This window comes from Tachypleus tridentatus, chromosome 2, assembly GCF_004210375.1.
Source record: "Tachypleus tridentatus isolate NWPU-2018 chromosome 2, ASM421037v1, whole genome shotgun sequence".
NCBI classification, from domain to species: Eukaryota; Metazoa; Arthropoda; class Merostomata; order Xiphosura; family Limulidae; genus Tachypleus; species Tachypleus tridentatus.
Genome location: NC_134826.1, coordinates 34047990 through 34072712, shown reverse-complemented (window position 1 = coordinate 34072712; position 24723 = coordinate 34047990). Strand labels below are relative to the sequence as shown.

General features: G+C 33.3%; 1 protein-coding gene and 1 long non-coding RNA gene across 3 annotated transcripts in view; one reads left to right on the top strand and one right to left on the bottom strand.

Annotated features, from left to right (window-relative positions):
- Window positions 1-3911, bottom strand: part of LOC143240631 (uncharacterized) — a 30806-nt gene extending 26895 nt beyond the window's left edge. The window contains exons 1-2 of the long non-coding RNA XR_013021868.1: window positions 3711-3911; window positions 692-821 (exon numbers count right to left, since the gene is read on the bottom strand). This is a non-coding gene — a long non-coding RNA (uncharacterized LOC143240631). The remainder of the gene's footprint in view (window positions 1-691; window positions 822-3710) is intronic.
- A 10245-nt stretch (window positions 3912-14156) lies between these two features.
- Window positions 14157-24723, top strand: part of LOC143240623 (sushi, von Willebrand factor type A, EGF and pentraxin domain-containing protein 1-like) — a 178587-nt gene continuing 168020 nt past the window's right edge. For both annotated transcript variants that reach the window (XR_013021864.1, XM_076483363.1), the window contains exon 1: window positions 14157-14409. Coding sequence is in view for 1 of the 2 variants with exons in the window: in XM_076483363.1 (XP_076339478.1) it covers window positions 14349-14409 (61 nt within the window). In the remaining variant the exon portion in view is untranslated. The remainder of the gene's footprint in view (window positions 14410-24723) is intronic.

Sequence of the window (24723 nt, the reverse complement as noted above, 5' to 3'; positions counted from 1 at the left end):
AATACACCACTAATTCACTTCACATATTATCTTAATTTTGATTGGGTCAGAAATAAATTTATTGAAGTTTGACTATCAAATGCACTTTTAACCCTCTAATATGGTTGAGTTTGATTTCGAAAAAATTATTTATTTCAGTTAGCCGTGAAATGTGAGGTTAGGGTATTCTTGCCCTGTCATTTCTGATGGGCTATAGATAATTGTATCATAACATCTAGTAGCGCGTACCTCTCTCGCGGTATGAATACACGTCGAAAACATACTTCAAAGTATAGATCTAAACTCTGTGATTAGCTATGAAAAAAGAGCATATAATGGCAATTTTGGAAGAAAAATTATCACAGAGTGTACTGTTATAACAAATTAGAGAATAATTTATTTTGTTGATTTTGTTGTAAAGTAACTCAGCCAGTCTGTATAGCTTTGACGAAAATGAGAAATTATTCAAAGTTCTGGGTATAACTGTGATAACAGACGGTTTATATACTGCTTGACTTGTTTTCGTATAATGTGTACCGTTTGTTTACTGTTGAAATGTATCGCTAACAAGTCACAGACACCTGCTGTAAAGAATTCGACCCATATATAAAACTTAATACTATACTTCATGAGGAAGTGGTCTAAGGTGAACCCACTTAATATATTGACAACACGAGAAAAAACATGAGTTTAACAACAATAACAACATTACCTGAAGCTTTCTTGATAAAAACTGCAAAGGTTAAACACATTTTACCACCATCTAAAAGTGTTTCTTAAGGAACTCAATCGAGTTTTTAGCGATTTCTTCGTGAAAGGCTTCACAAACGTCATTAGTAATTCTATCAAAAGGAAACATTAGAACAATGGATGTTTTTAGTGCGTTTATGACAATGTTTTGCAGTGCAACACACAAACAAGTTAACTGAATAATTTAAAAAAAAAGGAAACTCAACAGCTAAAAATACTATCTCAAAAAATTAGGCCTAGAGCAGTAATGAAAACATAGGTAAAACTTACACTCTAGATAACTGAAACTAGGCCTAACATAAAGAGAACTTACCACTCAAAATATCAAAATCGAACAGCTCACCGAGAGGGTAAGTTTTAACTATGTTTTCATCGTGGATAAGAACGTTCAACTATTTATCATCCATACTTTGTCCAGTATAATGGGTGAAATATTATGTATAGTTATTAGTTGCACTTGCTTTTGCACTAACTGAAAAGACGGCAAATTAACTAACTGCTAACAAAAAAGTATTAATTACAATGTTTTCCACATATAATTTAGGTTTATTGAAGCCTTGTACAGACAGTTTACTTCTAATCAGGCTAATACACTATTTAATCAAGAGGACTAATTGTTGGGCATTAAACAAAAGACGAATGGCTTCTTCAGTACATAACATGGAAAGACTGTATCAGTTGAGAAATTTATATGCAAAAACGGCTCGTTTGGGCTGAGAAAACACTTTACATAAAAGAGCGAACAACGTTTCGACCTTCTTCGGTCATCGTCAGGTTCACAAAGAAAGAGGTAACTGACCGGAAGCTGACCACATGTTTGAAAGGGGTTGTGTAACTGTGTGTCGAAATGTAGAGGGCGGTATTAGATATTTGAATATATAATTTTATTTATTATATTAATATAGGTATAAAGGCGTTCCTTTATATTGGTTTATTTTGGGTTTAAGTTGTTGTATAAGTAAGGCTTCTTTAATTTTACGTTTGTTTATGTTTGTTTCTTTATTTAGTATTTGAGTGTTTTCTATGGTTATGTTGTGTTTATTTGACTTGCAGTGTTCGAAAACGTGTGAAGGTGACTTTTTATGTTCTTTGAATCTGGTTTCCATTTTTCTACTTGTTTCTCAATATAGAAGTCGTGGCAGTTATCACATTGTATTTTATAAATAATGTTGGTGTGGTGTTTGTCAGTGTAGTTTTTACATAGTATAGACCTCAGTTTTGTGCCGGGTTTTTGAATAAATTTGGTATTTGGTATAATAAATAAAATTATATATTCAAACATCTAATACCGCCCTCTACATTTCGACACACAGTTACACAACCCCTTTCAAACATGTGGTCAGCTTCCGGTCAGTTACCTCTTTCTTTGTGAACCTGACGATGACCGAAGAAGGTCGAAACGTTGTTCGCTCTTTTATGTAAAGTGTTTTCTCAGCCCAAACGAGCCGTTTTTGCATATAAATTTCTCAACAAGTGGGTTTCTCGTCATCACTGATTACTGTATCAGTTGGTTCATATTATCGATAGGGACAGTTGTGAAAATCTTGAATAGATTTGTTTTAGGTAAAACATTTGTAGGTAAAGCAAGTTACTGTTCAAATTTTCTTAGGCTATAAACGTGTTTAACTTTCACTAACAAGTACATTATACGACGATGATTATCATGCACAAATAAGTAAACTGTACAAGACCTACCATATTTAGGCATAGAGTTTACAAAGCACACTAATAATTGTAAGGTATACTACAGCTTGTGAAATGCACAAAATAACGATTACTAAACAATTTAAAGCAGCAAAACCGTATATATGTTTTTAAACGTGTTAATAAATACATATAAAATATAGGGTAAAAATTCAACGTTCAAAGAAACTGAAAAAAATCTATATTCACACAACAAAACAATAAAATGTTAATAACTTAAGTACAAAGATAAGAAAACTCGAGGAGAATGAAATTAATTATAGATTCTTAGGTTACACAGGAAAATAATTTTTAATTATACTTGTCATAAGGTCTCTTATAATTTCAACAGTTTTTTCAATATTTTCAGGTTTACCAATAACGAGTCTAAAGTAGTATTTTGACATTATGTTCGCCATAATAATAACTAACTTCGATAAATTTCTCCAAATACTGAGGTCGCTAGACTGTTCAGAGAAAGACATAAAAGTCCCTGAGCGTGGCGAACATAATCAGGGCCGTGTCTACAGAAAATGTAGTTGGTGCTAATGCACCAAAGCCCCTCGTTAATGATGTGTTCGGTTTTAACGTTGACAATTTGTTTCGAGTTACTATTACTTTTATATATTTGTGCGCTGAAAAAACCAGAAAACACTGCTGGCTTGTTTTTTGTTTGTTTTTTTGGAATTTCGCACAAAGCTAATCGAGGGCTATCTGTGCTAGCCGTCCCTAATTTAGCAGTGTAAGATTAGAGGGAAGGCAGCTAGTCATCACCACCCACCGCCAACTCTTGGGCTACTCTTTTACCAACGAATAGTGGGATTGACCGTCACATTATAACGCTCCCACGGCTGGGAGGGCGAGCATGTTTAGCGCGACGCGGGCGCGAACCCGCGACCCTCGGATTACGAGTCACACGCCTTACGCGCTAGGCCATAACAATGCTGGCACCTGAACAGTTATTAATAATTTAAATACATCATAAACAGTAACATTATTGTTTTCAGTTAATATTATGTGATATTTCAATTTATTGTAAATGTCTTAAAAGTTCCTCTTTCTAATAAGATTTCAGAATGAATACAAATTATACGTTCCACGCAGCCTTGTGTATACGGTACACTGCATTATGGTAATAATAGCCAATAAAGTTGTCGCAGTTTGGAATTACAAAATGGCAAAAACATGTTTTAAATGGTTCTGTTAACAATGAAATACGACGTGAAAAGAAATACAAATTGAAAACATTCCTAAAACTACTTATTTTTCACTAGTAAAGAAATTGTAAGAAGACCTACCTCACACAAACGTTTAGATTTTTATACTAGAAAATCACGACGTATTCGACATTAACAAATCTCTTTTTAACCACATTCAGCAAGAACCCTCTACTACTAACGGTAATACTTAATAAAGTAATAATAATAATAAATATTAAGAATTTAAAACAGATTAATTTCTTTATCAGTGAGTTTGTAAACGATAAATATCCAGCATGATACACAAGCTCTAAAGATAATTTAAATACTGTACAGGTATAATTTGTTTTGAAAATGGGACCATGTACTCCCAAGGCTAATTTCTAGTTCCAAATTTTGACGTTCTGAGACCCTAATCGACGTAAATTTAAAAAGGTCCACATGATAACAACTGAGATAAGGAACATGTTTATAATTTGTTTTTTTACGAAATGAAATCTGGATTATAACGTGTTCTCGACATTGAATAAATGTAATTGTGAACTATGTTGATTGTTTGGATATCACAAGAGAATATTTCTTTCTTGTATTTGGATTATAGGTTTTACTGATCCACATTCAAAAGCGTGAAACATCTCTTGTGGACACACTGTCTTGTGTTGTTTATGAACAATGGTGATCTCATAGTAATTTGGATGCAAGTTTAGACGTTAAAAAATCAAGCACTTTATTGGCATCATGTGTTTTTGATCGCATTGGCAATATAATTTTGTCTCTAGTAATGCCATATCAACTTTTTAGAGGGAACAAAGAGGAGTTTGCAGAGGACTGTGACAATTTTCTTACTATAGTTGAGTTATTGAATAAATAAAATCCAGTATTTAAAGAGCTTCTTAAGAAACCGAAATGTTAAGAAATCTACTTAAACTCTACCCTCAAAATGAAATAATTTAACTAAGGTCTCAATATATTGTGGAATGAAACAGATACCATTCTTCTTAATAATCGTTGACACTCTTTAAAACGCAAGTAAAGATGACACGTTATATCTTATAACTACCCACATAACAGTAATCATCAGTAAAGGTTGACAGAAATAAAAATAAGTCAACATGAATTGTTTTAGTATCCATGATGGATCAAGCCACAGTGCGAGTTAAATGGGGACACAAATTCTACAGGGTTTAGAAGAAAGAGCCTTGACGTAATCAGTATTGAGAAGTTAAGGCGAAATGAATGAATTAATTAAGGTATTTGATTTATAGAAGAGAGCGCTGGGAACTATTTTGAATTTGGACCTCGAAAATTGTAAGGCTGGCTCTGACGTTAACTTTTATGTGCAATAAACTTTGTGTAAGATGTAATTTATGTGGCAGCAGAAACTTACGGCAATCGCTAAATATAAAGAAACAATTTCTTTACAATAATTTGTTGAAAAGTCTTCACCATGTTTTGATTGGCAGGGAACTGACCACTTCTTTCTGCAAGCATTAAAATTCGATCAGGGATTTTCTAATCGCCTCCAACAAGTTTCTGCTTCTCCATATTTAAGATATATTATAAACAGTTTTCCTCTATGGTTTCTTCGTCAATGTAATCAGGAAAAAGCCTGTGCAATTGTTTTTTAAAGGAGGAAAGGCTTCTTAATCAATTAAAACTAAAGAAATATCAAATTTAGCCAATAAGGATCTGAACACTATCAAAGAAAATATTAATGAATACCGAATTTAGTGTGTTTTATAAAAATAACTGTTATTATTAACCACGCAATACCATCAGTGATTTTCTTGAGTGTGTTGAAGAAAAACATTCGATGTATTTTATGACTTCTTTTATTAGCAAAGTATTTTTCCAAATTAGTTCATTATTTTGTTGTTGTAGTTTTATGTTATGAGATTAAGGAAGTTCTATCATGTTGCTTTTGTTTTAATTTATTTTGTTCTTTGTTATTCTTTTGTAGTAACATCTATTTTGTTTGTGGATGTAATGGTTATAATGATGTAGATCGTGTAAAGATGTCAACAAGAGTGATGAATTAAGTGATGCTGTTAGATCATGACCCATACTTAAATTGCATAGAAAATTATCAGTAACGTGGATAACGTTAGCAGTACTGGGTTAATTAGATTTTACCTTTGAAGTAAGATAAATTATTTTAAACTGATAAATAATGTCTGCCGCATCAGTCTGATAGAATTTATATTTTATCCAGTAAAAGCAACTGCTTGTAGTGAAACAAGCAAATGTCCACACTAGGTTTGTTTGTATTACTGTAAACAGTCAAATTTATTCATTGATTCTTTACGTTGTATCCACTGTCTTTATTTCACTCCCACGAACTCATCTATTTAGAAAAATTAAGAACTATTCAATGATTAATATCCAGACGAATATCCTGTTATTCTGTAGTCCTTTTCTTTTATTCCTAAAAGTCCAGTTTCACCTTAATATACTAAAGCAAGTAAAGAGAACGTTAAAAATTTTGTGGTAAAAATGATAGAAGTTTCGTAGACGCGAGATGATGTTTTAAAAACTAAAATATTATTGAATCAGAAACATTAAAAACGTCGGGCCCCAGTATGGACAAATAGTTAAGGCACTTAACTCAATATTCGAGGGTTGCGGGTTGGAATCCCCGTCACACCAAACATGCTCGCCCTTTTAGCCGTGGAGGCGTTATAATGTGATGGTCATTCCAACTATTCGTTGGTAAAAGAGGAGCCCAAGAGTTGGCGGTGGGTGGTGATGACTAGCTGCCTTTCCTCTAGTTTTACACGTACACTGCCAAATTAGGGACGACTAACGCACATAGCACTAGTGTGTAGATTTGCGCAAAATTAAAAAAAAAACATACAAACAAATAAACACGTTGGATAACTGGTTGTCTAAACATATTAATATCGATAAAAAATATTATAACTAAACAGTTTAGAATTTATCAGATTTTGATGTCCATGATTGAAAATTTTTAATAGTTTGCTTACTGTTCTTCTTGATGACAAGAAACCCACTTGAAATAAAAACGTATCTAAGAACGGTTGTATGGGAATTAAAACTTTTTTTATGAGGAAAAAAGCAACGTTTCCACCTTCCTAGGTCATCTTCAGGTTAAGAAAGAGAGAGTTTGAATGTAACTGTTGCTGGATACATGTCTTAGGGACGAGAGTATAAACGTGTACGGACGGGATTGTAGGAGACATTAAAGTTAAATCCTAGGTTATTAATTAATTAGTATAAGTATAAAGGTGTTCCTTTATATTGGTTTAATTTTGGTGTTTGTTACTGTATAATTCGGGATCCTTTGATTTTGCGTTTGTTTATATTTGTTTCCCTACTTAATATCTGGGTGTTTTTTATAGTTATGTTTTGTTTATTTGATTTGCAGTGTTCAAAAACATGTGAAGGTGTTCTTTGGATCTAGTTTCCATTTTTCTGCTTGTTTTTTCAACATAGAAGTCGTTGCAGTTGTTGCATTGTATTTTATAAATTATGTTAGTGTTGTGTTTGACAGTGTAGTTTGTACATAGTATGGAATTCAGTTTTGTACCTGGTTTATGAATAAATTTGGTGTTTGCTGGAATGTTGGTTTTTGTTATAAGTTTTCCAAATGTTGGTTTTTTTCGCTGATGTCGGGAACATATGGTATGCAGCAGTGTCAGGTTTTGAGTTTGTTGAATCTTGAGATTTATTGTTGTTTTTTTTTTGTTGTTGATCTTGGTTTTCTATGGTTTTTTGAGGAAATTTGTTGATGTTGATGAAGTGTTGTTTTATTTTGCTGGTTTCATCGTTAATTTTATCGGGTGAGCAAAGTTTTGTGACTGTGTTTATTTGGATTCTTAATATGTTGAGTTTTTGTTTCATGTGCTGGGACCCAGGGAATGTATAATCCGGTATGGGTGATATTTCTGTGAATTTCTGTTTTCAAATGTGTATCAGTTCTAGTGATTGTAAGGTTGGGAAATGCTATTTGGTTAGTTTCTTCCTGTTCACAGGTGAGCTTAATGTTGGGGTGTATCGAGTTAACGCGATTAAAAAACTAAGTGTGTGTTCTGTAGATGTGAATCTAGTTATTGTATCATCAGCATACCTGTACTAGTATAGTGGTGGGTGTAAGGCCTAATTGATGGCTTGTTATTCAATCTGTGTCACGAAAATGATGACTAGAACTGGTGACATGGGATTCCACATACTTAGGTCATTTATTTGTAGTGCAATGTGCAGCATTATAGTTAGGAAGAAAAAATGCTAGCACCAATGACAGAGAAACTAGCAAAAAATGCCACTGCTTTGGTGAATTACATTTACTATATGTCTGTGGTTTCCAAACTGGTTCACGAACTCCCAGCGGCACCTCGGGATATTTCAAATTTTCGAGGGAAATACAGCAATATCGATATCTGTCGGACACTGCGTGAACTATTAGCTCGAGGTTGTTCACATTTTTAACATCAGATCACGCTACATTCCTTTCGATGATGTTCTCGAATGTTTCAGATGTTTTTGTTTACTTATACTTTCGGCTACGCCACTAACATCTCGAACTTTCTCATTTCTTAGATTTTGTCCGTCAGTAATCGAAATAACTGAAGGATGTTGTGATCAAGTGTCTACGAGGTCTAGCGAAGTTCAATGAATTATTTTGTTGATTTTTAGTCCTTGTGCATACAAATTGAAAGATTTTTGAATATTAGTAAGAAGTGTGGGAGTGAAGAAAAGGATGCCGAACCACAGACCAATGTCAAAGTTGTGAACTAACGGAAATATTAGAAATATGACGATAGTTATCTAGATTTTGGTTTTAATTTGGTAAATGTCAATCACGAACAGTGTCTGCAGTCAGTATTATGTCTGAAAGGTTTGGCTCCAGAGTGCTTGTTTACAAATAAACTAAAACGTCACTTTAAGACCAATCATCCTAACATGGCTAGTAAATCCCATGATTATTTTACCAGAAAGTTAAAAGAATTGAAGGAACAAAAAGGTGCATTTTTGAAACAAGCATCAATATCAAGCAATTCTTTGTTAGCATCCTACAAGGTGGCACATAGAGTCGCAAGATGTAAAAGGCCTCACACCATCGCAGAAGAACTGATTTTACCGGCTTCAGTGGATTTGCTGAACATTACGGATGATGAATCTGCGGGAATACTGCTTTCAAAGGTGCTTTTATCCATCAATACTATCAGTTATAGAATCTATCAAATGGCGAAGGACCTCAATGATCAGCTAATTAAAAAGTGAAAGGGAAGGAATTCGAGTGAAAGCTAGATGAGGCGACGGAGAGCAACAAAAATGCTCATTTGATTTGATACACACGGTTCGTGGATGGTGACAAAATTGTGGAAGACCTTCTCTTTTGTTAAAGTACCACTGCCGGTACAAAGGCTCAAGATTTGTTTGAGATCCTTGACACTTTTATGTGTGAAAACAACTTAGACTGGACTAAGTGCATTGGCGTCTGTACCAGTGGTGATCAATCTATGTCCGGTTATCATAGAGGATTGCAGACATTCATACAATGCAAACCTCTTTATGCACTGTGGAGCCACTGCATAATCCACAGGAAAGCCCTTGCGTCAAAGCACCTGAGTCCTCTACTGAACCTAGTCCTGTAAAGTGTGTTGAAAGTGGCTGACTTTATAAAAACTCAGCCAAAGGTGATGTTTTTAAAAACTGTGTGAGAATATGGGATCTGAGCACACATCTTTGTTGTACTACTGTAGCTCGTGATGAATCTCCATTGGGAATGTACTGTTCTGTATGTTCGAATTACGACAGACACTCTACTCTAATCTCGAAGAAGAACACAAATGTGCTACAATCTTCTTGGATATTGATTTTTTGTCAAAATTAGCATACCTGTGCAATCTCTTGGAAAAACTAAATGCATTGAATATTTCTCTACAGAGAAGCAACACACATATTCTGAAACTCACAGAAAAGGTTTCAGCCTTTAGAGAAAAGTTACTACTATGGAAAAAAAAAGGTGAATGAAGATGGTGGCAAAGACTGCTTCCCCCTGTTGCAGCAGTTTGTTACATCCAATGAAGTCGATTTGAACCGCGAACTAAAATCTGTTTTTCAGGAACACCTAACACAGCTCAGAAACTGGTTTGAAAACTACTTTCTAGAAGATATGGAGAAATTTGAATGGATTCAAGACCCATTTGAGGCTAAAGCCCCATCTGCATTTATCTCTGCAGAAGAAGAAAATCTTATTGAACTGTCTTGTGACAAGACTTTAAAAACAAAATTTGGCAGCATGGAACTAAATGAGTTTTGAATACCAGTAAAAGATGAATATCTGCTACTACGTGCTAAAGCTCAGGGAATCTTAATTCCAGTTGCGACGTCATATCCCTGCAAAGCTGGATTTTCGGCAGTTGCTGTGATGAAAATTAAGTACCGCACGAAAATCAATGTGGAACAGGAAATGAGGGTGGTGGTATCCAATCTGTTTCCAAGGTTTGAGAAACTGTTCAGTGACCAACAGGTGCACACATCACATTAGTAATTATGGTTATTTAAAAGTGAAATAAAAATATTGTTTTTGCTTTCAATTTACGTGTATTATTCTTTCAAGCAGTTACTAAGTTGTTGAGACATAAATACTTATTAAGTTGCTTGGACCTAACTACTTAATAAACGAAACTGTTAGGTTTTCTTTTTATCTAAGGACACCGTGAAAAAAAATTGTTGAGGCACTAAGAGCGCCATGAACCAAGAAAGTTTGGGATACGCTGCAATATACGATCATGTTATAAACTTAATCTTGTTTTGTGTGTCTTCATGGAAATATTGGAAGCTTTTATTTAACATGTAGTATATAATACCAATATCAATTTCGGTGTAGATCCATCCACACCCTGCAAAGTAATTACATAGACATAAAACAGAGAGTACTATTTTTTTTATACAGATAAGTAGTTACACACATACAACAGACAGTACTATTATAGTTATATAGATAATTAGTTACATAGACATACAACAGAAAATACTAATATATTTATATAGATGAGCAGTTACATGAACATACAATAAATTACTACTACATTCATATAGATGAATAGTTAAATGGACATAGAACAGACAGTATTTGACAGATCTGTAACTAAACAGGATTGAAGGCTTTGTAACTTATGCTCTATCTGAGCAATGAATATGTTATGATAAGTAACTTACATTAAATTTCATACTTGAGAGAATGGCTAAAGAAAAAATGTCATATTTCTCACACCAAAGGAAATTCAAGGTTTTTTTTTTTAAATACTGCTTTATAAAAATTACAAACATAAAAGTTGTGTACTATCAACATCTGGATTATTATCTATAATTTTATGTTATACTAACTGTTATAAAATGAATGAACAGTTGTTTAACCACATATTGAATGCAACTCATTAAAATCTTTGTGACATAAACAGTAAGAGATGTCTGTATCAAGAGGGGTAATTACTACTAAAAAAGTCATGAGACATTTTCTTCTTTTAAACGTCAACAAGACCACATTATGAAAAGTAACAAGGTCATATAAAAAGATGTCTATACTAATTTGAAAAAGTATTTGTGGCAACCTTTTCAGTTGCAATATTTTCAAGTCACTTCTTTCTCTGGTTAATCATCTGTTGCATTATTTTATGACGTATGAGGTGTTTGGCATTTCTTGCAATTGTGAAGTTTTACTTTACCAGAAAATATTTTGTTCATGAAACGTCATGTATGGTACAGTTAAATATTAGGTTTTGATGCTGAATAAAAGTGCTATTATAATAGAAAATATCATTTACCTCTTTTCAATAGCAGATGTCTTTAAAAAGATTTAAGATTTAGTTGACATAATGTGTTAAAATGATGGTGCTATGCAGTATTTGCTAATTGTTAATCAAATTTGATACTGATTAACAGTTTCTTAACTGAACCCAAAACCACCTTTTATCATTGGCACTTACCAAAACATTGTTTACATCTTTCAGTTGGTGAGTAATGACCTAATAAATTTTCTTATCAATACCAGGAGTTGTTCTCAATTAGAAAGTTAATCCAGAGCTCTCAGGAGTCAAGTTAGATCAAATCCATCATCAATGTATGCTTCATGAACTGCTGTAAATAAAAACTAAATTTATTCTTTGTTTATTTATCTCAGTTTTGATAACTATTCCAGGTTGTTGATCCATACATATTGTTAACAGTCAAAGAAAAAAGTGACAGTAGGAATATTCAGTTTGAGAAACGTTCTTTATTGAACAACAAACAAAATATCAAATTAACTCTATGGAAGACAAAAGAAAATAACAAAAAAAAGACAGTTGTTATTAAGTCACTTTGGAATATTACTTAAGTCACAAACAAAGTAAGGTTTTTTCAAAACAATACTCAAATGTAACCTTTGTTGAACCTATACAACAACAACTGTAAAAATTAAAATTTCTTTAGAATTCTTCAATTTCACTGCATTATATCAACAAGGTTCTAACTGGAAGGATGATATGGAAAAACTCCTGAAAGATATTACCAGATTTAAAACTTATTTCCAAGTCTTAACATGGAAGATTTATTTTACAGTTGATCACAGAGTTTAACACAATCTATCACTATAATTAACTTTTATTTTTTTCATTAATACTGCCATTGATTTGTACCATAAGAAACTATGTCATAATTTCTTTTTCAAGACTATAATTTGACCTTAGCTTGAACTTTTTTCCCAATGTATAATGTATTGAATGTATAGTAGAATACCCATCTTATTTACAGTTGAAGATGTTCTATTTTAATGAATTTGTTTATCCAGTAATGACTAATCTATCCAATTCATTTCATAAGTGAAGTAACATAAGTAAGTAAAATATTTATGCTATTTTCTTCTTAAATGAAGAAACTTTTCCTTTAAGTTGAACAAATATTATCTTCAAAATAATCAAAACATTAAAAGTCCAGAGAACACCAGTAAGATAACTAATGGAAAGTTACTTGAAAATTTACACAAGAGATGCAAACAAAACATGATAAGAACTTTACTGGAGTACATGAATTGTACTGCACACACACACACATTAGAAATCTGCACAAAATCTACAATAGTCATTTTAGCAGAAGAATAGGTTTTCATACATGCAAGTTTGTGGATCTAATACAGTGGCAATCAACCATTTTCTTACCCTGCAGTCTGTTAAGATCTTTGTGAAAAGCTTACACACCATTAGGAGTATTTGGGCTAATAGTGTCATTTCCTAATTCAGTTTCTTGAGAAAGCTTCAGAGTACAAGTTAATATGTTTACACATTTTACACAGAATCAAGAAGGAAACAAAACATCTCACCTGTTCCTAATGTATCCATAAATTATGAATGTTACTGAAAATTTAGACTTTCGTAAGATGTTTTTCTTCTACCTACTGTTTTTTTCATTATATGCTTCTACAGTCTGGCAAAAAACAAGTCTGTGGATTCTTACCAGAGGACCCAGTGGTTTGGAACTTGTTTAAAAGATGCACATAAGTAACTGGTTAAGGTTTTATCTCTTTAGATAATATCTACATTTGGTAAAAGAAAATACAAATGTTTAAGTTACAAACACACTTTCACACTTCAAAGTGCAATTTTAAAATCCTAAACAAGTAGCTACTACTTGAAAACAGACATTAGATTAAAATCATATACAGAATAAATTCAAAATCTCATGCATGTAAAAATAAAATTTATTTAGATAAAACAATATTAATATTATTAAAACAATAAAACATACTGAATTCATATAAACTGATTGTAATCACAGCTTGTAATGCCTTGATGGGATGTGAACAGGTATTAGTGCCCTGAAGCTAAGTTCAACTTACAGTTAATACTGGTGAAGTGTGTAACTGTTGAATGAACAAGCTTGGGTGCTCTTTAAGTCTCATCTATGGTTTTGAAATAATCATTGATATAACTGAAGTATTCCAAGATGGAACATTTTTCTCCAAGATTTAAGGAAAATCTAAATTTACACATCTTTACTTTGACTTTCTGTTTAAGGTAAGGTTGTGGAGAGTAGCCCAAAAGTTGGCGGTGGATAGTGATGACTAGCTACCTTCCCTCTAGTCTTACATTGCTAAATTAGAGACGGCTAGCGCAGATAGCCCTCGTGTAGCTTTACGCGAAATTCTAAAAACAAAACGACATGCAAATATTCCAATCACGATTAGAGCAGCCAGAGTTAATACACACACACATAACACACAAAAGTTTCCCGGTTGATTTGCGGTAAGCGTAAAGACTTACAACGCTAACATACGAGATTCAACTCCTCAGTGTCTATAGCGCAAATAATCCAATATTTATCTTTATGCTAAAACCAAGCAAACCAACAAATTCTAATAACGTACTGAGAATAAGATAAGGGTGAGTGGCAGATGTTTATATTTCGAGACGCTATAAACTTATACAAAAACAATAACATTTTACAACAGGAAAGAGAGAGGGAGGAAATCACGTCTTATATACTTCCGGCCATTAGTTTCTGAGAATCAACACGTATACACGTTTCGTGGAATCACACTGCCATACTAATGTTATAACATCATTCAACAAGTCAGTTGAAGCCTGTACACTGTGTGGATCAAGAATTACCTAAGAAGGGCAAGCTAATCACTTTATTATATATGTACATCTCGTGTTCCAAAGTCCATTGAGGCTATAATCTAAGGCCGAGTGTGCTACAAATATAATCCATAGTTTTATAGGAAAGACTAAAATTATGTGGAATTTATTAAAACTCTTTTTGTTTTTTAGTGGAATAGCAAGCTTTACGATCGTACGTAAGTATATAATTATTCATATTATAGTGTAAACCCTAAAAAAATTATCTTAAATTGTATTGGGTTAAGGAATAATTCGTGAGCGTTTTTTCAAGTTAAAAAATATATTCATAAATGAAACGCTTTCGCAAAATATTTTATGTCATTTGGTAGATAAGATTTTGCTCTAATAGATGGTGTGTTTGATTTTCATATGTCTTTAATTTTTGCTTTCATTTTCAGCTCATTAAATGGAATGTCAAGTGGACAAAATCGAGCATTTTCGACACCATCTGCTTTTCGCATTTAATTTCTTGCAATTTCGTTTAAAACAATGCATACTATATACCTAGGTATTACATGAAATAAAGTATCATAATAAATGTTTTGAGTGTAATGTGTTCATGCATTGAAGTATTGTATAGTCTTGCATGTAATGCTTGAATGAAATTATTTAAAAACGCTCACGAATTATTCCTCAACCTAATAGATCTCATTTACTTAGAATGTCTCGAATTGTGAGATGATTTGAAAGTTATTTTAAAGTATAAATATTGTTAAAATTCAAAAGTTGTTGCACCTGCAAGCTTAACATCATCTTTTCTCTTAGTACACTATTCAAGCAAGGTTAAAACTCTAGTTGCGATTAGTAGTGATATTGTATATATGAACAATATTATAATAAGAGAAAACAAATTGTTTCAGCTCAAATTTACACAATAGATTGGCCCGGCACGGCCAGGTGGGTTAAGGCGTTCGACTCCAAATGCGGGTTCTAATCCCCGTCGCACCAAACATGCTAGCCCTTTCTGCCGTGGAGGTGTTAGAATGTTACGGTCAATCCCCTTATTCGTTGGTAAAAGAGTAGCCCAAGAGTTGGCGGTGGGTGGTGATGACTAGCTGCCTTCTCTCTAGTCTTACACTGCTAAATTAGGGACGGCTAGCGCAGAGAGACCTCGTGTAGCTTTGCGCAAAATTAAAAACAACAAACAAACAAATTCAGTGATGTCGAGAAAACCCACTTGTAGAAAAAATATATATTTAAAAACGGCTCGTTTCGGTCATTGAAGATGGTCGAAACGTTGTTCGGTCCTCTACGTAAAAAAATTTCTCAACCCAAACGAGCCCTTTTACGTATAAACAAACAAATGATTGTCGTGAAGCAAATCCTTTCCCTGTTAATTTCTGTTCAAATCAGTCACCTGATCAACTAGTATGTGATCTGAAATTATAATAACACAATTGTTGTACTTTATAATAAGAGTTTATTCATAACTTTTAGCTGTTGTAATCTATATGTTTTATTGTAATACGCTAATTGTTTTACAAGTACTTTAATCGTATATTGTTAAAATTTCATCATCAGCCCAAACATAATTTTTCTTTGTTGTAAATATATGTTTCGTATCATGCCTTTTTGTGAGTTTTTACTATGCATTAATATTTAGAGTATGGCTTAGCTGCTGTAAAGTCATGTATGTAGTTAAACGTCTTTTGGGTGTGTTGGATATGCAGGCTTTCCAAGATGTAAGAAACATATTCTAATACTGTAAAATTGTTAATCTCTGGGCTGTTATTCATATATCATGAGGTGATTGACAATGATTGTTTCTCTTAGTCACTAATAGAATAGACAAAAAACACAAAGCAAAATTACTTAAGCGTTGGTCGAATACTATAAATTATTTTGGAATAAATGTACTGTAATGATGAAAAACATGATCTCACTCTCATGAAGTATACATTTCATATTTAGAAAAAGTTGCATTAATTATCGCTTTTTTAGTTGGTATTCAGGCATGAAAAATTCGTCGAATTCATAAGGTGATTTGGTACTGAATGTTACTTTCTATAGCAAGGAAAATATCTACTGTTTTATAAGATGGTTGTAATGTATTCTACCTTACATCATGATTGTGATACTGGCAAAGACACTCTCAGAAAATTCTGATCCAGTTCTGTGATTCGTCACCTACAACGTAACTCATCATCACTGCTGTTGTAATTGTCTTTACAGCTGATTGATGTTCAGGAGCTGGACATTCTATGAACAGGCAAGGTTTTACCGCTTGGTGCAATACTCCAGTGTTATGAGGCTATTCCTGCAACATTAACCCGAATTAACGGTAAACTTCTTGCAACAAAAATAGTGATAGACAAATTCTACGGCTGCAACATAATTGCATAGTGGTAATACCGTGTTTCACAGTCTTGTTTTACTTACATTCCAGTAACACTCAACGAGATTAACAAATTCATACTTAATTTGTACAAACCCTAACGTTATTATTTTACTTGGACATGTTTATGCCATAGGGCAAAAATAATAGATATAGTAACCTGATGACGAGAGTATAAACTCGTGAATGACCACTATTGTATTGAACCTTGATCTTAGGAAATAGTTAGTGCAAGACCATTACTTGCTTAAACTTTGATTCCACATATATAATTAAGTGTAGAAAACGAGGCTAATAAACTTGAAACATTTCCTGAGGATACTTGAATAGAAATATATTTTCATTCTAGTTATAGAATGGCAGTTTTGAGTTAGAAATCAAATATTAATTGTAAAATATTACAAAATAAAAGTACTATATCATTTATCAATTACTTCACCAATTAAATAATTTAATGGTTGAGATAAATTACTATAAATGACAAAATAATGACCAAGAAACATTATTTGTTTATATTATCAATTTACCACCATTAACTTTCAGATTTAAAAAATAGCTTCATAATGTTCCATAAATGATACTTCGTGTACCTTTGATTGCATAAACTTCATTGTACTTGTGTAAAGTATGACAGTTTTTAAACCTTTAAGATTCATTAACATATCATCTTCATTTATTCTGTTTTTTAACCGAAACCGAATATTATTTTAATATGATTACAATAGAACAACAATTGAATGTAGAGAACGTTTTTAAATAGCACGTTTTATAATTTGCTCTAGTTCTTTACAAAAGAAAATACAGCACTTTCAGACATGTTACATTACATAATCATTTTATTTAAAAAAAGTTAAACCACGTCTGAACTTTCTTTTCAGATTAAAATGTTAAATGCATAACCTGGAAATTATGTGAAAAAAATATATGCATAAAACAATAAGGATGAATCATAATGGTCACCTAATTTAAAAGTTGCGTCTTAAACAACTCACCGTTAATTTACAACATATTTATAACCTCCAAAATCAATGCTGGTAATTAACGACATACCTGAAAATTCTGAATATGATTGAAATCAAAGTTTTCAGTGGCTTTTCTGAGCGTATTTCATGCTGTGCTTGTTTTAAATCTTAAATATCAGAAATACTTTAAGTAATAATTGTTTAAGAAATGTCTCTATACAAGTTTTTAAATTTCTTAAGTTTTGTTCAAGTTTACATATATTGAGAATAAAGTTTTTAACTTCTCTGGATTTCCTCAAGTTGTGTAACTGGGATCACAATTCCCTTAAATTAAGAATGAAAGAAAACAGATGTCTAAATTAGAAATATATATATATCTTGGGTGTATTGGTGTAGTATTAGAAATAATTATGAAGAAAAAGGGTAAAAAAACAAATACTACGGGAATGCTCCCTCTTATCATGTCAAAACAACTGCACCAGGGTCACTCACGTTTTAATAGTCTTAATTGATTTTAATCGAGGTTGTCAGAAAGTTCTTCACACCAATAAAGCTTATAATCGTATGGGTAGTTGTAATATACCTAATAGAAGTAGTACAAATCAAATCGTGTCTCCTAGGATTGAAATACCACATAATAAATATTTTGAAATCAAAGTTTTGATTATCAAAGATACTTCAAGTGACAGTTCTATCGATACTCTATCTTCCAGTAGAAGCTGAATTTAAGACTGTGAAGAAGGCATTTTTATTGTCACTGTTTATAATAGACAATTGAGCAGGAAGGTAGTCCCATCCTAAACACACATGTATTTAATATAACTTTTTAAAACAAAATATGTATATCAAACGCATAGTTTGCGCTTTTTGGTTATTAAATATAATAGCAAAAAAATCAGTTCCAAATAAGCAGATTGATTTGTTCGTTTTTACCTTTAAGAATTCAAAATCATTTAGAAACCTATTTTTTCTGAATCTTGAATAAAAATTGGTCTTCCCACCACATGGAAGCCTGTAATAACTCTCTTGGTCTAGAACTGGTAATTCTGTGTTGTTATGAAATGAACAAATGAAATTATTGTTTTTTTAAACTTAATGAGAAAGTCTATTTTGTAATTCCAAGGTATTGATGAGCCAAAACAAGAAAATATAACAGGCTTTATAAAGTATTTCGTTCCATTTTAAACTAATTTATAATTAAGAAAAACATCACTGAAGGTAAAGACAAAGATTGTAAAAAGTCACACTTACCCGTTCCCAAAAACTTCCTAATCAACTAACAATAAAAAATGTGAATGTATTTGTGTTTAAATTTAATACTAAATTTGATACTAAATCTGTATATTACTTTCCGTGGTTTTGAAATACTGATCAAAATAATGATAGACAGTCATTAAGCATCCAACCATTCACGTTAAAGGATTGACTGTCACTTTTAGAACGTACCCACAGCTTAAAGTAATTAAAATATTTTATTTTATCATATAGATTCAAACCCAGGTCGCCAGCTCTTAAATCTAGAGTTCTATCATAGAGCGTACCCGCACCTAAAACTCTATTAAAACAAGTTGGAATCACCTAACCCTAATTTAAGCACTTAAACTAAATGTACTTTTACTACTATTTATATTTAATCGTAATAATATATGATAATACAATAAAACATTAATTAATTGCTGATAAACCTTCAATAACGGCTTCATATTTCTGCACAATGAAACATTAAGTGCATTCAAAAAACACTATGGAAGAACTGTCTGTTTCATGCTAACGTCTAACAACGAAGTAAGAAACTAGATGCTGCAGGACGTTATCTGAGTTCAATTATTTTAAAGTTTAACCATGTATAGCATAACCTTCAGCCTCACCAGCTGTCACTGGCGAATAACATGTCTTTATTCTGGAATATTCTTGAACAACTTCGTACAGCGAGATAGTAATACTCTCAGAAATCAGAATTACAAATTCGTAAATATTGCCTAAAATAAGAGTTGTTCAATGAGGCTTATATTCTCTTAGCCCTGGTTCTATGACACTCATCTGGAATGAGATTATATCCGTTTCATTATTGAGGTTATACCCGTTTCAAGGATGATGTAGATACTTCCATAAGTTTTTATACGTTGGGTGTTCGGCATTCTTTAACATATGCAGTGGGAATATTCAATGATGTGGGTAATTTTACGATTTTGCGATACCACACTATCACTTGGTCTCATATACCATTGAGATGTCGTATTATTCCAGGTCTCTTCTCAGTTGGGCCCAGCATGGCCAGGTGGTTAGAACGCTTTACTCATAATCTGAGGGTCGCGGATCCGAATCCCCCGTTCTATCAAACATGCTCGCCCTTTAACTGTCGGGGCGTTATTGTGTGACGGTCAATCCCACTATTCGTTGATAAAAGAGTAGCCCAAGAGGTGGTGATGACTATTTGCCTTCCCTCTAATCTTTCACTGTTAAATTAGGGACGGCTAGTGCATATCGTGTACCTTTGCCCAAAATTTAAAAAAACAAAACAAAAAACTCTTCTCAGTCCTTTCCAGATATTTTATTTGTAACTTGCTCTCTTACCACAGAAGCTAGTTCACTCAACAACAAGGTTAGAAGCTGACAAGTGTAAGAGTTTGTTTGTTTGTTTTTGAATTTCGCACAAAGCTACTCGAGGGCTATCTGTGCTAGCCGTCCCTAATTTAGTAGTGTAAGGCTAGAGGGAAGGCAGCTAGTCATCATCACCCATCGCCAACTCTTGGGCTACTCTTTTACCACCGAATAGTGGGATTGACCGTCACATTATAACGCCCCCACGGCTGAAAGGGCGAGCATGTTTGGCGCGACCGGGATGCGAACCCGCGACCCTCAAATTACGAGTCGCAGGCCTTAACACGCTTGGCCATGCCGGGCCAAAAGAATAAGAGAGAAATTTCATTATGATATTTTGATATATATATGAAAGAAGATATTGTCTTATGATGCTTGTTTGTTTGTTATTTTCCTGGAACTTACTTTATTGTGGATATTTAACACTTTTCTGTCACGTATAAGTGTATCTGACTGTATTTTGACTGTAGTATAAGTTACGTTTTACTTTTTTATTTGAACATACCTGTTTATTCATTTCACTCTCTAGTACTGTTAAGGTTATAGGATATAATCAGGAAAGAGTTCTTTCTAATTCTAAGATCTTGATGAACTTATTGTGGAGAGGAAACGCTAGGGTTGAGACAAGAACACCATCTAATAATGAATCAAGGAGAGAAAGAGATAAAAACGGACATTATTACTAGCCTATTGAGACATATGACACACAGTACAAAAGATCGCAAGCCGTGGAAAAATAATGAAAACATTAAAAACAAACTGACAAAACGCATAACAAAAGCGATTCTTTGTTTTTTTTTGTTTTTTTTACTTGCAAAGTTTTGAGTAGTTCATCAGGCTGTTTCCTGGAAAAAAAAAACTTAAACAAAATCATTGAAGGGTTAAATTAAAACATACAGAGATTCTAAGTTACAAACGTACTACATGGAACACGCTAACAAAAATATTGTTAGAAGGAACATTATTGAAGCGTTTGTAAAGACAATTTTAAAATGGAAAACAAATAATATAGTGATAGTTTGTTTTGAATTTCGCACGTAGCTGCACAAGGTTTATCTGCACTAGTCGTCCCTAATTTAACAGTAGACTAGTGGGAAGGCACCTAGTTATCACCACTTCCCCTCAACTTTGGAACAATTCTTTTACCAACGAATAGTGCGATTGACCGTAACATAATAATGTTCCTATTGTAGAGATTCATACCTACGACCCACATACTACGTGTGAGTCCAGCGCCCGAACCATGTAGCCATGCTAGTCCTCTAAAATGATAGAAATTGGATATTAGAAATTAAAATGGCACAAAAATAACAAATATGAATTCGAAAAATAATAAAAATAGAGATTTAATAATAATCATTAATCAAGCTGTAATTAATTTAAAAAATAAAAAAACGTGCGTTAATTCTGTGTGATAAGAGAGAATTTAGTTTAAACATAAGTTTATGTTCTAATATTTCTGGTCATCATCACAGGGAAATCTCCCAATTCTTGATATTTTTATCATTCAATGTCGTGTTGAAATCAATGCTATTAAACTGTAAAATACTAATACAAGGCTTAACATCTCCGAAGATGAGCGACATGGTTTATCCATCCTGAAAACCTACAAGGACATCGTTATCAAACAGTCTGGCTTTCAATTCCCTTGAGTATTATGACGAGGAGCAGTTTAAAGGCAGCAGGATGGTTGTAAGTGAGTTGTGCCACAGACTTAAGGCTGTGAAGAATCTAACAATCCGTGGAGCTGAGTGCAAAGCTCAAAGGGGCCTTACATAAGGAACAAGCATAATGATTATACTTGTGTGGTATACAAATACAACACATCTCGCTCTGCTCTAATATATATTTCACCTTTACAAAGTTTGTATATTTTTCTGAACTTAATATTCAGGATATACCCAATCTAGTGAACGTCATCTCTAATTCAGCTATGAGTGTTACGTTCAACAAGAGGACCCAGTCTTGGAAACTATCTGTTGTTTTAAGTGATAGTTGTATTGTTTCTTACCTTACCTGACGTATGTCAGACTACCCTAAAACTGACACATGTGGCATTGATATTTGCAGGTGCTAATTACTCTATTTTATATATATACATATATGTAGTAGGGAATGCTATATCTAGTTATATATGTTTCTGGCTTGAGAGAGTCAGAACGTGGTGTAGAAGTATTGACTATTTTGTCTATATTTTCCAGCCTGCTGATCATGAAAATAATTGTTTCTATAATTTATACCAATACTCATAAGTTTATTAACAGTTAAACAGTGTATTTACGTTTCCATTTATTACACGGTTTTGTTTGCTCATCCCTTATTTGAACACTTATTTTACATTTAACTTCACTTACCACAAAATTTCAACAAATTACTAAACCCCCTATAATGGGAATGATGAAGTGTTATACGAGTTTTCAAAACGCCAAATATCTAGCGCTACTTTTTGAAAATGAAATCATAAAACTCTTTGAAAAATTTTTTGATAGCTCAAATGTTTCTTTCTCTGAACTACAAAAGAAGTATAATGTTTATATCATAGCTATACACTATTGTGAGAATGTGGATAGTAATATCTTTTCTCTTGAAGGCGAAAATACTCCCTGGTGTCCTCTCATATATATATTGGGAAACGTTTAGAGAATTTTGTTCAGAAAGATGCTGGAACTACTACTTATACCACGGGTCTGTACTAACAGTATTGCATTCACTCTCACATCAAAAATTGATCAAAATAATTACCAGAGGTTATATGCTTCTGTTCTACGTTCACTAAATTGTAAGGGTCATACTTTTACTTGTTGAATAAATCATTCAGCTGTTCTTCAAATAGCTTTTCTTTCATTTCATTTGAGACCCATTCATAAATATAATCTAAACTGTTTGCATGGATAATTCTCCTGGATAGACAATGGGTTTTTTTGCAGAATTAGATCCATGACTGGGACATTCTTGTAACACACAAGTTTCTCCTGCTGACGAGGAAGCTCATCTGCATCTGTATTCTTTTGGCTTATTCCATATTGTACAGTAAAATTATACACCTTCAACACTGTGATAATAGATGTTATTATATATTATTTTACTCATCAACCATATTAATGATACATTCTGAAATAATAAAGTGGTCATTCATGCAGACCTAGATCTAGAAGAATGGGGATCCATGGCAAATTTTTGGGCCCCCATTTGACTACAATTTTTATTATATAAACATTTTTATTTAACATATTACTTTACAAATATTTCACTTTATTTTACATATTATATTTTCCTGAATTAATAATTTTATACACGCCAGCTACTGATTATGAACTGGCATCCGATTGAACCGACAAGCCTTTTTTCATGCAAGTTCGTTAATGATATTTCGAAAATCGACTTCTTTGGCAGAGCATGCTCAACAAAGAGGATTGCCAATGGCTGTAATCGCTTTTGCTTCATTGTTGAACGTGTGCAACATTTCATTCGTTTTAACTTAGAAAAACTCCATTCACTGGTACAATTGGTCTCCATCAATGACTAGTACATTCTGTATGCATTTAAAACATTGGGGAAAACTTCTCCAAGCTGATGCTGCATAAGCATATTGAATACATGAAGCTCTACACTGAACAAATCGTTTGCGTCATCAGAACGGCGGAAAAAAAGCAGCAAATTGGATAATTTTATCGTCAAGCGATTTTTCTAAATCATTGGGATACGAAAAGACCAGATTTTGGCAGCCTTTGCGAAGCACTGTATATTCGCTGTCACGGATTTTGTTTAAAACACCAAATATTTAATTTGTGTTTGGGTATGCTTTCTTGCGAAACTCTAACTCTGACTTCAACTGGCCGATCATCACAATGAAGACGTCTACGCAAAAATTCACGCGCTCAGTGCGCAACGTTTCCGAGCTGGGTCATTCATCAAATGCTGCCTTGCGAATTCGCTTTCGTCGTTTAGTCAGCAACAGAGCCTCGTCTTCATACTCTTCAAAGTTGTTGAGCACTGACCTCATAAAGTTAACCAAAGAATCCAATAGTATGTATGTGCTGTACGTATCTAATGTTGCACTTTGGAGTTGTATGTTTATTCGGTTAAAGATGTTCAGAATTGTATCCCAACTGACAGTAAGAATTATTGTTTCAAGCTGATTCATCTCCGAGAGCAAACCAGTTGCTTTGGAACGACTGGTCGTCGTACGTGAATGCCAGTCATCGATCTGTTGAAACCCTTCTAATGCCACACGAATTCCTCCATAGCCCGTACGAAGAGCGTACCTTGCGTCAGCTCGTAGAGACCAGCAAGTATCAGAGAGATGCTTCGGGACAGGCACAGCTTTTGGAAGATCTTTTGCCAATAAATCTCATCGACTAGTTAAACTGCTGAAAAATGTCTGTAGTTTTTCGATGAAATCGAAAAAAACGCGCACTTCTGAGCAACACTGAGATGCAGAATTGCCGACAAGACTGAGTGAATGTGTAGCACATGCAGTATAATTAGCTAGCGGATTGATGACTTCAGTATGTGCTCTAAGACCATTGTACACGCCTGACATGTTAGCAACGTTGTCATAAGTTTGCCCTCGACAATCGAAAATGTGAGTT